This window comes from Trifolium pratense, linkage group LG7, assembly GCF_020283565.1.
Source record: "Trifolium pratense cultivar HEN17-A07 linkage group LG7, ARS_RC_1.1, whole genome shotgun sequence".
Taxonomy (NCBI): domain Eukaryota; kingdom Viridiplantae; phylum Streptophyta; class Magnoliopsida; order Fabales; family Fabaceae; genus Trifolium; species Trifolium pratense.
This window is the reverse complement of record NC_060065.1, coordinates 34282075-34293495: the sequence shown is the minus strand read 5'-3', so window position 1 is coordinate 34293495 and position 11421 is coordinate 34282075. Positions and strand designations below refer to the sequence as shown.

General features: G+C 34.1%; 1 protein-coding gene and 1 long non-coding RNA gene across 3 annotated transcripts; one reads left to right on the top strand and one right to left on the bottom strand.

Annotated features, from left to right (window-relative positions):
• Positions 1–643: 643 nt before the first annotated feature.
• LOC123895644 (alpha-glucosidase 2-like) lies at positions 644–3871 on the bottom strand. 2 transcript variants are annotated; one of them, XM_045946105.1, is made up of 3 exons: positions 2572–3871; positions 2293–2400; positions 644–896 (listed from the first exon to the last, which is right to left on the bottom strand). In XM_045946105.1, the coding sequence occupies exons 1-3, from the start codon at positions 2659–2661 to the stop codon at positions 750–752; spliced, it is 345 nt and encodes a 114-aa protein (XP_045802061.1). In that variant the 5' UTR covers positions 2662–3871; the 3' UTR covers positions 644–749. The 2 variants fall into 2 exon arrangements, 1 of the variants encoding a protein (XP_045802061.1); XR_006804449.1 differs by lacking the exons at positions 2293–2400; positions 2572–3871 and adding an exon at positions 1025–2000.
• A 536-nt stretch (positions 3872–4407) lies between these two features.
• Positions 4408–7049, top strand: LOC123895643. The gene is made up of 3 exons (XR_006804448.1): positions 4408–4660; positions 5533–5623; positions 6860–7049. It is a non-coding gene; the product is annotated as an uncharacterized LOC123895643 (long non-coding RNA).
• Positions 7050–11421: the final 4372 nt, after the last annotated feature.

Sequence of the window (11421 nt, the reverse complement as noted above, 5' to 3'; positions counted from 1 at the left end):
TTTAACGGAGGATAAAGTGACATTGACGTGGCATTGCCACAAGTATTTTTTTTTTTTAATTTTATTTTTTGACTTCACCAATCAGTTTTTTTTTCCAGATTTTTTTTTGTCTTAGTTTTGACTATAACTCAAAACAAATCTTTTTTCAATTTAATTATTAACATTAACAAACTAAAAAAACAAATCTTTAACAAACTATTTTTTTTTTTTAAATTGGGATTGAGGTTGACAAAAAAAATTGAATTTTTTTTTATTTTTTTTTTATAGCAAGGGTAAAGTCAAAATATCCTGATCTACTTTATATTGGTCTTAAAAAGGCAATGAATTCCACTCCTAGGTTTCTACTTTCACTAATATCCTAACGAGACTGAATCAATCGAGAGTGTGACTGAGTTTGTTAAGAAGCGTCGAACTGCGACATCTTAGGATATGTACGAGGTAAATGTCGCAATGTGATTGCTAGAATAAGTTTTGACAGAAGGCAGTTGAATGTTGTTAAAAATGTTTGAATTATGTTCCCTACTAATATCTAAATCAAACTCTCATTTTGATTTTAAGGGTATTAGAGCTCTCACCATTGACAAGGGCAATGCTCCAAAGGTACCTCTCACTCATTTTTTATGAATCTCTCCTCTTTTGAATATTCATGCATGCTTCTTTATATTTTTATGTATCAGGATGAAAACATGTTTGATTAGTAATATGCATGAAAGATACATACACGGCAACGAAAAAAAGATAGGTGCCTATCAGAAGTATACAAACAGCTTCTTATCTATGCCATTCTGCAGCAAGTTACACTGCTCCAACAGCTTGCTTAACTTGTTTGAAACCCAAAACCAGAAACCCAAAACCAGCTGGACAACGTTGTTCGTGAATAAACAATGGCATATATCCTGACCAAACAGAAGGAAGTTGATTTTCAAGTCTCACACGACATAAGTTTAAGTAAGCAAACTGATAATATTGACAATGAAATGCTATATAGTGATGAGTTGTGCTATTCGTTTAAAGCGATGAATACCTCAATGATAAATAGTGATGAATACATTTTGACCACTTGAGGGTAGACAAAATATCTTAGTCCTACTACATAAGATATAATGTGATCCTAAAACCAAACAAATGAATAAAACATTTATAGTTCCATGAGTTATTATACACAACAACCATCGCAATACTTTTTGTGCATTGGTCCTATAGGAAGGTGGGGAATTTGTCCTAGAATTCTATAGGAACAAATAAGATGCATTCAAAAAAATTGAAGTGGTACTCCTATGATTACAAGCTATTGAACTTCCCTTTGTAATTATTTTACAAACAGTAGGAATGTGTGGAAGTACATAATCCTCACAAAAACAGTTTGAGGGCACTTCTACTGGTGGCATGTCAGTGTCTCTAAAGCTTGGTGATTCAGGCCAAATTCCTGTGTAAATAGTGATTAGTGTTATCATTAAGACCCACTAATCTCCCCATTTATTAGCAAAATCTAAGTAAAAACATGAATTGCCTCAACTATTTTTTCCAGTGTGATATTTTGAAGCTTTTAAATTAGATCAATTGGAGAGTAAATGTAGTTTGTATCACAAGCAAAACAGGGGATGAATAAAACATATTTATGTTCAAATTCAGTTTTACTCTTTATGCAGAAGATTTATTTAACCAAATGTGTTCTTTTAAAGTTTTAAGCAAAAATTTGATTACCATAATGATGTGATATAAAACATCATACTTTCCTTTAATTGCCATTCATAAAAGTAAGTAGATAAAGATACAGTTTCTACTACTAAATAAACAAATGAACTCCACACCAAGTTTGAACTAAAATGTTGATTTAAGTATGTGTCAGTGTCAGACCTTTGCACACAAACCTTATTATCCATATATGTTTATGAAACTTGTATATTGCCTTACTTATATCAGTAACCAAAAAACATAATATGACTCCTAAATAATCACTCTAAATTATCCTATTTTCAAGCCCCATATTTCATAACTAACTGACAAACCTAAACCTTTGCCAAATCCTAACTAGTAGAATAAGTGCATCAGGAATATTAATCTAATGAGGCAAACAACTGCACATAAATAAATATAGACAAAGTAACTGACATCACATCTCTATTCCGGCCTACAATTCATTTCCAGAAGCACCTGAAGACAATTTTTATTTAGCTTGAATTCAGTCCTTTATTGGTAATGGTACATTGATGATTATCATATGTCGTGTTATGTGATATTAGATGGTGGCATAGTATTCAATAAGGACTATAACAAACTAAAGTAACTTACATTAAGGGTTCTTGACAAAGCAATTTTTGATTGGCCATAGAAGTAGCGGATGCCACCCAATAAGTTTCCAACAGCAGCCTTACCAACAGAAATGAATTCTGAATCCACCTGAAAATCCACTAATATGATAAAGAATTTACTTCTACCAAGCATTGACTCAATCAATCATATGAAATTTGAGAGATTCATAATACATTAAAAGACTAAACAAGCATAATAATCATTGAATTAGAAAAACTGAAATAAAAGAATAAATAAGTTAAAGGATGAACTCAGTACCTTCTCAGCCAAATTGAAAATTTTCTCAATCTTTTCATCAAAAGCTTGTTCTTTATATTTCAGTTCAATGAACAATGAGGCTCCTAACATTGAACAGAAGAACAAACAATTACACACAGCTTAGAATATTAATGATAACTAAATATTAGTAGAGAATAGCCCAGTTCTCTTTAAAATTTGCAGGTTATAAGTAAATTAAATATTTGTGCATGCTCAATTGTTCAATTCATTATACTACTTTTCATAGAACTTCAAATTATTAAAAGTGCAACCTCAATTCATTATATCCAAAAAGTGGTTACAAAATTATAATGAAATAGGAACTAAATTTTTCTCATGAACATTTTATCAAACACCTACGGTGCATTTTATCTTGCTTCTATCTTTCTCTTAGAATTAGGGAACAAAAACAACTCTAGGCATTTCTGGTCATATTCAAATCAAAAAACAAATAAATAATAAAAATTATATCCACAAATAAATGTATATTTGGTATTTAATAGTCTGAATCCATATATAGGTTTAAATTGAACTACCAAAAGCCTTGAATGATAATATCAATAAAGCAAGAGCAATCATCTGGCTTTTATATGCTAATATTAAAAGAGAAGATGATGCTTAATTTGGCACATATATGTTTATGCAAATATTTCAATAAAGCAAGAGCAATCATCTGGATTTCATCTTCCACTTCAACCAAAACAACAACCCCTCCACAACACTTCATTCGCATTTTCACCAATGCAAGACACCAACAAAACCATTCCGAATGCGAACTTGCATTAGTTTCCGCACTCAAATCATGTTCCTCTCTCTCTCTCTCCTTCATCTCTCAAGGTCGCCAAATTCATACGCTCTGTTTGAAACTTGGACTACACTCCAACACTTTCGTTCAAAATAGCTTGATTATACAGACTACAATCATCTATTTTTATGCAGCTTGTGGAACGATGGACTGTGCGTGTTTGCAATTTGAAGTGGGTGTAAAGGATCACTTAGAATCATGGAATGCTCTTGTCGCTGGATTCATAAAAAATGGAATGATTGATCAGGCAAGGAAAACCTTTGATGTGATGCCTGAAAGAGATGTATTTCATGGAGTACCATGATTTCTGGCTATGCACAAACCGAACAGCCCAAAATGGCTCTTGAACTCTTCCATAAAATGGTAGCTAGTGGGATCAAACCTAACGAAGTTACCATGGTGAGTGTATTCTCTGCAATTGCCACATTAGGTACATTGCAGGAAGGAAGATTGGCCCATGAATACATGCCTACGGAATCCATTCCTTTCAATGACAATTTACGTGCTGCTCTGATTGATATGTATACAAAATGTGGGAGCACAAACGCTGCCCTTCAATTTTTCAATCAGATTCGAGATAAGGTTTATTCCGTGTCGGTGTCACCATGGAATGTAATTATATGCGGGTTAGCCTCGCATGGATATGCAAGTATGTGCCTAGAGGTTTTTTCTGATATGCAGCGGTATCATATTAAACCGAATCCTATTACATTTATTGGAGTCCTGAGCGCTTGTTGCCATGCCGGGTTTGTGGAGTACGGGCGGAGCTATTTAAAAGTATGAATAGTGCATATAATGTAGAACCAGATATCAAATACTATGGTTATATGATTAATCTTTTGGGGAGATCTGGTCTATTAGAAGAAGCTGAAGAAACGATAAGGAGCATGCCAATGGAGGCTGACGTCGTGATATAGGGAACTTTATTAGCAGCATGTAGAACTCATGGAAATGTGAACATAGGAGAGAGGATCCGAGATTTGTTGGTGTTGTCACTTTTTGGGCTAATTTGTTGGTTTTTGTGGTGAATGCTGAGTTTTGAGTGTAGTTTCTAGCTGGTACAGTGGAGGGTTTGTTTTCGGATGTAGCTGCATATTTTTATTCAAATAGTTTAGCGAAAGCAACTGCCTTACTCAAGTTTCTAGGCTCCATGGCTTGCATATAATAGTCATTAACAGAAGCAGATTGTTGTAATTTAAACAAGGTAGCACGAGGGCAATCATAAGCTGAAAGGCCAAAATAAAGTTCAAGAGCTCTAGTAAGAGCTGTCCAAGACAGGAATGGGTTAGTTTTCTGAATCATTTGATACCAAGGTACAACATCATGATCTAAGTGTACTGAAGCTATAATCAAACGATCACTATCCAAAGTAGCATAATAATCAAAGAATTGGTCAGCTTTAAAAATCCAATCCATAACATTTTTACCATCAAACCGAGGAAAATCCAATTTCACTGATCTCACCTGAAAAGAAGGCTTCTGATGATCCTTAGTTGAGTTCACTGCATCATGGGAAGACGATGGAATTGAAGTGTTGCAGCAATTGAGTCATGGTAGTGTTGAGCTGAGTGAACCGAGTCTCATTTGCCCTCTGGATCTCTTCCATTCGCGTCATTTGAGCATTTCCAGAAGCTTCCAACCATGCGATCTGTTCGTGCAAATTTCCTTCATGCGTGTGTTGTCTGCCATGATGTGATGAAAGCACCAATTTTAATGAATGAAACAGTAAATGGAGGGGAAAAGCAAGTAACTATAGTATTAAGTATCAACTCTTAATTTCAGTGTAAATAAGAGGACAAGTACAGAGAATTTGCAGAAAATAGAAGGTTCAGAATGAGAGAAAGTAGTCAGAGGGAGAAGATAAAAGTTCAGACACATATATATATCATGCCTAATACAATTCACTACATTCCCTTATATTCCATTCATTCCCTTAACTTCCAGATGGCTCTTTTCTCTCTCTCATACTACGTCCTAATCCCTCAAAATCCAGGGGTTGGTTATGCATGGTTACAGTTCCATGTGACTCATCATTCTTGTGCACACCTTTCTCACGTGCCTTTTTATTCATGACAGTTCCCAATATCATTTCATTAATTATTTTATTAATCAAGCAAAACTGAATGAACCTTCAACTATATTTGTATGTATTTCAGGTGGCTAAATTGTCTACTGGTGACTCTAGATATGACAGAACAGGATGAATCATCAATCACCGCATACGATGCAACTGTTAAAGATACGGAGGTATGCATTATTTACATTGTCCGACCTTCTGAAAGTTCCTGCAATATTTGTAAAAGCTGTGACTATTTGATCAAATATATCTAATTCTAGTTATGTTTTATGTATACTCCTGCATGGGGACGTGATCATTTCTCATAGTAGTGAGTATAGCACTCCATAACAGCAATATATGGCACTTGCAAAACAGCCAAGTATTTGAGTGAAAATTGAGCAAGTCTTATAAAGTTGAGTTTAACCTGAATCCGCTTAAAGTTGAGTTCCCTTTGAAATATTTCCCCAATGGTTATCAACCCTTTAACCTCCTTAACCTTTTCGCAACTTTTATATTAACTTTTTTTTTGTTAATATAAATGGTTATAACACTCTAGCAATCTAATATATGAACTTCACCGGTACGTGAAATCTGATCAATCAAACATCACCTTGAGAAGTTACATAGGACGGTAAGAGATCAAGGAACAAAACATATCAAGAAAGCTATACACTTTCGGTCAATGTTGTGGTACACTGCATAAGTCAGGCACCTCTTTGAATTATCAATTCTCATCATCCATATGCAAATAGTTTCTCCCTTTTCTGCGTATCCTCTCCATCATTTCCACACCAGAACCAACTACATCAAAATTCACTCTCTCGGCAATTAATCTCGCATCAACTCTTCCGCCTTCCATACTCGATTCTTCTTTAGCTAATGCATCAGCAATATATCGTAATTAGTATGCAATTTATAATTAATTCGTAGCTCTTGGTTTTTTCTTTTCCTCTCTTTTCTATACTTGAAATCTGATTCACAACACCAAGGTTATTATGTATAAGTATAAGTATTAGTTGAGGAGGGAGTTATGAAAGGGGACGAAACCCTTTGTCTAGTTTTGGTTTTTGTACTTTCTATACTTTATCCTCCTTTTTGCTTCCGGTAATAGCATTCTCTTATCTAAGAAATAATTATGAAATATTTTGAAATCTACATATCCTTCTTTTTAGAAGAAATAAGAAAGTATGTCATTCTATTAATGTATCTAAAAGAATGTCAAGTCTTGTTTTGAAGGATTTCAATGTGTTGGCAAATAAATCAATTAAGTGGATTCAATGCCATAGTTTTTTCTTTTCTTGTTATTATGGTTTACTTTACAAGATTTTAAGAATTTAGTTTGATAGATTTATTATTTGAGTTTGATAACGCCAACATACTTTACTGGCAAACTGAAACATCAATAAATATGTTGTCTTTTGCAGGTTTTTTGATCTGTATGGAGTTGGCTCATGTAAAGCCTTTGAAACACCCAACATTGTAAAGGAACTTGATCTATAGGTGAGTACCTGCTAAACTGTGTTTATTCAAAATAAATATTACATAATCTGTTATTTCTTGCTTCTGTGGTAATATATCTGTAACGGATAAAGTGGATTCTAGGGACGAACAGCTAGAATCCAAGTCCCAAGAGTAGGGATTATAATGATTTAGATTAAAATCCGTTACCAAAGAGAGATTATGCAAATATAGTATGCATAGTATTGAGCGAGAGTTTTTTAGAGAAGGTGTTTGATAAAATGTTTGATTGATTCTCAAATGAAGCACAAAGGCTTCTTAAATACAATACCATAAAGGCTAAAAAGGTAAAATGACAAAGTAAAACTATTATTTAAAATCAACTAATAAGCTAATACTACTTAAATCCTGTAACAATACCCTCCCGTTCAAACATCCTTGTCCTCAAGGATGGACAAGCACAAGTTCCATGTTTAAGAGGCAAATCTTTCAATTTGATTAAAACTTTAGCATCTCGAATATATCCCTCGTGAATCATCCTCCTGTGAAAAATAATCACACATCTCACATGTTGAAAGATTAGATATACTTTAGTATAAGAATGTAAGATGGCATAAAGAAGTGTTGTGACTAGCTTCAAGGCAAGAGGGTGTGAACTTAATCTTTGGTTTACCATTAAATCAAGTGCAGATGAAACCAACTCCCGTGCCTCATCATAATCAACTTTGAAACTACCTGTCATTCGCACATAACCCTTGAAAGCTGCAAAGTAAACCGCAGAGGCTGATTTGAAAACATTTATGTGAATTGAATTACTTAGCATTTTCAGGCAAAGTATGTTCTCCACAAAGCATTTTTCAAATTCAGGTATAACCACAGAGAGGAAATCTTTAGCATTTTTCTTAGATGCATACAAGACTTGCACAAACTTCATTGCAACATTAACAGAGAATGTAACTTTGTTGATCAACAAGGACACATAATGTTAATGACACACAATCCACAATTCTGCCAAAATCCTTAGAGTGTGTTTGGACGAGAGATTCTAGAAATTCAAGGAATTATAAATTCTAGTGTTTGGATAAAGTGTTGAAATTCCATTAATTGTAAAATTCTTTGTTTGATAATGTAATTGAATTTTCTTCATTTAATTTTATTTATTTTAATAAAATCGACCCTAAAACCAAAAATTGTCCAAAAAACCGAAAAAATCGGCGGAAAAACCTAAAATCGGTCAAAAACCAAAAATCGGCTGAAAAACCTAAAATCGATTATAAACCATAAAATCGGCCGAAAAACCTAAAATCGGCCAAAAACCATAAAATCGGCCAATAAACCGAAAAAATTGCCCGAAAAACCTAAAATCGGCCAACAACCCAAAAATCGACAGTAAACACAAAATCGGCTGAAAAACCTAAAATCGACTATAAACTCTAAAATCGGTTGAAAACCCAAAAATTAATCGAAAACCCAAAAATCGACCCTAAACCTAAAAAATCGTCCGAAAAACCTAAAATCGGCGAAAAACCAAAAAATTGACTATAAACCCTAAAATCGACCGAAAATCAAAAATCGACTATAAACCCTAATATCGGCCGAAAATGGGTTTATAGTCGATTTTAGGTTTTTTGGCTGATTTTGGGGTTTATAGCCGATTTAAGGATTTTGGGTCGATTTTAGGTTTTTGGCCGAGTTTTTTGGGTTTAGGGACGAGTTTAGATTCTTTGGCCGATTTTTTGAATGTTGGCCGATTTTGGGTTTTCGGTCGTTTTTTGGTTTTTCGGCCGATTTTTTTGGTTTTCGGCTGTTTTTAGGGTTTATAGTCGATTTTTGAAATTTTGGCCGATTTTAGGTTCATTCTCGATTGAACCTAAATGTGCGTAGAACTTAATGAAGATTATGAAAATTTAATCGTGTTTCTTGTGTTGTTTTCTGTTAAATTAAACTTCTGTAAATTTGTTCATTTTCAATTAAACCTAAATATTCGTAGAACTTAATGAAGATTATGAAAACTTATCCGTTCATCTTAATTTTTTATGTTCATTTTGGAAATTGAATTTTATGTTAAGAAAACTTCCTAACCATTTATAATCTTGGACTTGCATGTGTTTATTGAAATAAAATCTTAACTTATATAAGTTTTGTTTATTTAGTTGTTTAATTGATCCTTGTTAATATGATTTTTTTGTTGTTGTTATGTTAGGACTGAATTTGTTACTGTTTACAGATGCCACCTAAACGCCTTGTTAAGATCGATGCCACCTAAGCCTTTGGAGGATAGCTTTGTTTCACACTTCAAAGCCAAACCTCCTGCTGCTCCCCCTGCAACTCCGCCGATAATTTTGAATGTTTGGTTTGTTAGATATTTTACTTTGTTTATATGTTCAAAGTTAAATAGATATTGAGGATATATTATGTTTTGATATATGCAGGTTTTTCACTGCAAAGACTGTCAGAAGGTTTTACCTTCACATTTTGACATTGACGGAACATGTGATGAGTGTATTGATGCTTTTGTGAAGAAACATCGGAAAAAAAAGAAACCACAAGCATTTTTCTCATTCCCTCCTGCAGGTGGAACTGTTACAAAAGGGAGGTAATATTTTTAACTTTTATGGACAATAATACACCGAAAAAACCTAAAATCGGTTAAAAACCATAAATCGGCTGAAAAACCTAAAATCGATTATAAACCATAAAACCGGCCGAAAAACCTAAAATCGGCCAAAAACCATAAAATCGGCCAATAAACCGAAAAAATTGCCCGAAAAACCTAAAATCGGCCAACAACCCTAAAATCGACAGTAAACACAAAATCGGCTGAAAAACCTAAAATCGACTATAAACTCTAAAATCGGTTGAAAACCCAAAAATTAATCGAAAACCCAAAAATCGACCCTAAACCTAAAAAATCGGCCGAAAAATCTAAAATCGGCGAAAAACCAAAAAATCGACTATAAACCCTAAAATTGACCGAAAAACAAAAATCGACCGAAAAACCCAAAAATTGACTATAAAATCTAATTTTGTATGTTCATTTTGGAAATTGAATTTTATGTTAAGAAAACTTCCTAACAATTTATAATCTTGGATTTGCATGTGTTTATTGAAATAAAATCTTAACTTATATAAGTTTTTGTTTATTTAGTTGTTTAATTGATCCTTGTTAATATGATTTTTTGTTGTTGTTATGTTAGGACTGAATTTGTTACTGTTTACAGATGCCACCTAAACGCCTTGTTCAGATCGATGCCACCTAAGCCTTTGGAGGATAGCTTTGTTTCACACTTCAAAGCCAAACCTCCTGCTGCTCCCCCTGCAACTCCGCCGATAATTTTGAATGTTTGGTTTGTTAGATATTTTACTTTGTTTATGAAGGAAAATTGATACGATAAAAGCAGCGGAATTTTAAAATTTTCCTTTTGTGATCCTTACGAATGGTCATGAATTGTGTTTAGAGTTTTACCTTTTGGTTCGAAAACTCCCTTTAAATCACGAACGGCTATCGAACACTTCGAATCACGAACAAGGTCACGAACAAGAACCTCGAACCGTCACGAACAAGGTCACCACCAAGTCACCAACGAATTTGATCACAAGCGTTAAAGGTATAACGCCTCTAGCCAGTCCACATGAACAACAACCTTCAATGGAGTGCTAGCTCCAATGGTTTGAAGGGTTAGGAGAAAGGAGGCACAAAATAAGGATTAAGGTTTTTCACAAAAACTCTAGAAAGGTGATTAGGGTTTCTCAAGAGAGGAGAGAACAAAGGCTCATGAGAATGAGTAACAAAAGTGTGTAACTGTTTCTCCTTACCACAAGGGTTCTATTTATAGAACCACTTGCCATGGCAAAATTACACTAAAGCCCTTTTAACTAAATGGGCTATAGTGGGCGCCATTCTCATGTAAATATGTCTAGTACATATTTGCACCCCCTTCTTGCTACATCATACCATATGATGTAATGCTCATTTTAATTACCATAATACCCTTATCATATTTCCTTATATCTCCAAGGTGCACCGTACCTTACGGTGTTCCAATCTCACTAGATTGTTCTTATGTGTGTGACCCTGTAGGTTTCCGTAACATTGACAATTATAATAAATCACTATTTATTACAATAAACAGTGAGCGGTATCTAGCAACACATCACTGCTACTCAAGTTACGAGAAATTAACATGTGATCTAAACATAACCTCTTGTGATAATATCAGTGTGTATAATTACCCCTTTGCCCTTTATGTCTATATTGAACACAAAACATACTTGGTGTCATCTTTGTCCAGTTCAATATTGGGCCCATGACATTTATCCTGTTATGCAGGATTGGCAAATTCCATCTAGGTCACTACTGTCCCTCAGCATGCTTTGTGAAGTACCCATCAACTGCCTTTATGGTTATCCTGTTACGGACAACGTTAGATCAGCAACAAAGTACTTGACTCCACATCTAGGGTACAAAGTGGTTTCAGGTCTAAGGGCGGTTTACACCATTATCACCATGAGAGTAACTTATGACACT